Source organism: Bidens hawaiensis, unplaced genomic scaffold (genome assembly GCF_021521415.1).
Source record: "Bidens hawaiensis isolate Kalapana, Puna unplaced genomic scaffold, B.hawaiensis_p1.1 tig00020228_1, whole genome shotgun sequence".
In the NCBI taxonomy this organism is placed as follows: Eukaryota; Viridiplantae; Streptophyta; class Magnoliopsida; order Asterales; family Asteraceae; genus Bidens; species Bidens hawaiensis.
In genome coordinates this window covers 115581-118734 of record NW_027493078.1, presented here as the reverse complement: position 1 = coordinate 118734, position 3154 = coordinate 115581, and the positions used below count along the sequence as shown (strand labels likewise).

Below are 3154 nucleotides of genomic sequence, written 5' to 3'. Positions count from 1 at the left end.
CATTCTTGAGGACATGTACTTAGTCTATGTGAGATTTCTTGGGGCTTAAAACACAAGATATAGTCCAAAACTAAACGATTTTGTACCAAAAACGAATTGGGAAACAAAGTAATCAATTAATGACAAAATCGGGTATAATAACATAGAGATTTTGGTTTGGACAATACTAAAATGAAATTGGACTTGCTATAACATTTCTTAGAGTTTAATTTTTGTTAAGTTTATCGAAAATAGAAAAGAATTGGCAAAAATTAGTCCGTGCAGTTCCTGAAAATGAATATTAATAAATATAAGTTTTAAATATTTCAAAAGATCCGAATTACATTCTCGAATCGGTTTAAACAAATACGAAAAATCTGAGATGTTACAATAATTACTCTAATTATACTCATAATTACTCAACAACTAAAAAAAACAAAACATATCTTATTTGTTACAATTAACTTCATAATTTCTCTACTTATAAAAACAATTACTCTACAACAAAGACAACAAAACATTATTCATAAAAAAACACTAAAAAGTACCTGAATGTAACATTTTCCAAAAGCTTCTTTATCTTTAACATAGATTTTTGCATTTGGTCCATCTTTAACAACTTTAAGGGGATAACATCTGTTAATACTACAACCAAGGTTTTAAAAGTCGTTAGGCGGTCCTAGGTGGTCGACTGGGGAGTTGCGAGTACTCGGGAGTAGTCGGGGATTACTTAGAAAATACCTAAGGAGTACGCGGCCGAGGCGGGGAGTAATTGGGGAGTACTCGGCCGCCTACTCAGGATTTTTACAACATTGACTACAACATATTTCTTCTTGAACATTGCAAAAATTGTCTGGGTGTATCTCTTAAAAGCATCAACCTCTACTTCTGATTCGGTACATCCATTAGGTTTCATATTTCTCGTGTCATGATCATTTTCTCGATGAGCATATCTTTGAGTTTCAAGCGCCTCATCAAAATGACTAAAAAACTCGACAAGAGTTAGTTGTGAGTTTGAAATAAGACCAACGAATTGATTTTCGCTCTCAGGCCTTGATGTAGTGCACATAAGACCCGATAAAGGCTCATCGCGGTAATATGCTGGAATCCACATTGATCTTAAACCGACCATAGTTGATATTCAAGAATTATCAATAAGACCAAATTCATTCATTAGTTCATGCCATTTCATCTCAAACTCATCAGGTTTAATGGAATCTGTCCAAACTATATTACAAATACGACGCTTAAAATGCTCATTGTTACACAATGCGGGCCCAACCTGAAAACAAAAAAAAGATTTAAGATCATGATAGAATATACTTTGTAATATCAAACTATAAAATGCTTAAAAAATAATTACTCTACTTAAAATATTGCAGTTTTATTTCACAATCTTTACACTAAATCTAACTCTACTTTAAGTTATGAGTAAATATCACAATTATTCTAGTTACACAAATATTCTAGTTACACAAATAATTACTCTACTTAAATCTAAACTCTACAACCTGCAATTAGTCTAGTTACACACATAATTGCTCGACTTGAGTTTTTAATCACAGTATAAAGTTATGAGCAATCTCACTAGTTAAAAAATTAAATATAATTACTCTACTTATGAAAATAATTACTCTACTTATAAATAATATTAACCTTATCAGCTATTTTCTTCATGATATGCCACATGCATAATCTATGCCTGCTCTCGGTAAAAACAGATTCAATAGCTTGCTTTATAGCGGGATCTTGATCAGTAACAACAACCTTTGGTTGACGCCCAAATGCTTTCGAAAAACATGTTAGTAACCATGTATATGATTCAATTGTCTCATTTGCAATAAGACCAGCTCCAAGATTAACATTGCGAAAATGATTATCAATTCTGGTGAATGGAACAAAAACCATCCTGTATCTATGGACAAAAAGAATCAAAATAAAAGGAAATGTAAAATGTTTAACTATGCAAAAAATAAATAAATAAAAAGAAAGAAAACCTTACTTATTGGTATTGAAAGTTGCATCGAAGGATATTATTACATCACTAAAAGTCAATAATTCTTTTTACAAACTTCATCTGCCCAGAATAATCCAGTTAGACAACCACTCTCATTCACAGTAAAGTAAAAGGAAAAATCATGAAGATACTCTTTCTTGTTTTATAACCGTTGAACAATCATTTCGGCATCAAATTCTCCAATATAGCAATTTATATTTCTTTTAAAATTCTTGCAGTCCACAACAGTTACACCAGCATCATCAAAACCACCATATTCTGTCCTCAAAATATTAAATGATCTAACAGGACCTAGATTTAGCGTGGATAAAGAATATAACCTCTTTTGTTGCATAACTATCAAATTTCATGATGAAGGGAGAAAGTGAATATCTTCTTGGGAAATCAAAGTGTGATTATGTTCTTCAATAAACTTGTTTATCTTGTATGATTTGCCACCATCAACAGTAAATAATGCAATCTGCGCTAGACAACCGGTTCGAATAGAAGGCTTATTCCTAAACTTCTTTGGTTTTTTTCCTTGATGAACTTCTTCAAGAGAATCAAATTTATTTTGTGGCTTAGATCCCTCTTTTAAATATATAAAATACTTATATTGAATAATACCATTCTTTTCAGTTTGAGAACCTTTACGAACCGAAAAACTGCCTTTATTAGTATATTCTACATAAAACTGATATGAAGCATCCAAAGATGGAAAAATCATGCCTTCAACTAGTTTTAATGAAGAAGATACAGCAGGTTTGAACTCTCTTCCAACAGTTATATCTTCTGCTATGTTATCTATATTTTAAGATCAATCAAATCTATAATTATCTACATACAATGAAGCTCAAACATAAAATTACACTACATGTGTTTAAATAATTACTCTAGTTAGGATTAAACAATTACACTAGTGTCTATTTATACAAAGTAAAAATATCTACAATAAGATCAAACATATAATTACACTACATATGATTAAATAATTACTCTATTTAGATTAAACAATTACACGTGTCTAGTTATAGAAAGTAAAAAAAATATACAAGAAGGTCAAACATATAAATACATTACATATGATTAAATAATTACTTTATTTAGGATTAAATAATTAAACTACTTACTCAAATAACTATTCTACTTATAATCTAATAATTACTCTACTTGTGAAAA

The 3154-nt window shown here is 30.1% G+C and overlaps 1 protein-coding gene across 1 annotated transcript; it reads right to left on the bottom strand.

Moving 5' to 3' along the window:
• Window positions 1-1120: 1120 nt before the first annotated feature.
• On the bottom strand, window positions 1121-2330 carry LOC143560160 (protein FAR1-RELATED SEQUENCE 5-like). The gene is made up of 3 exons (XM_077048527.1): window positions 2146-2330; window positions 1636-1894; window positions 1121-1261 (listed from the first exon to the last, which is right to left on the bottom strand). Exons 1-3 carry the CDS (start codon window positions 2328-2330, stop codon window positions 1121-1123), a joined length of 585 nt encoding a protein of 194 aa, XP_076904642.1.
• Between the last annotated feature and the right edge of the window lie 824 nt (window positions 2331-3154).

What these genes read in the sequence shown, in the direction of transcription:
- LOC143560160 (XM_077048527.1), bottom strand. Translation starts at nt 2,330, where the DNA reads ATGCAACAAAAGAGGTTATATTCTTTATCCACGCTAAATCTAGGTCCT. An exon ending in GCCGAAATGATTGTTCAACG is followed by an intron (nt 1,895 to 2,145) that starts GTTATAAAACAA and finishes TTTTGTCCATAG; the next exon opens with ATACAGGATGGTTTTTGTTC. An exon ending in TGAAGAAAATAGCTGATAAG is followed by an intron (nt 1,262 to 1,635) that starts GTTAATATTATT and finishes TTTTGTTTTCAG; the next exon opens with GTTGGGCCCGCATTGTGTAA.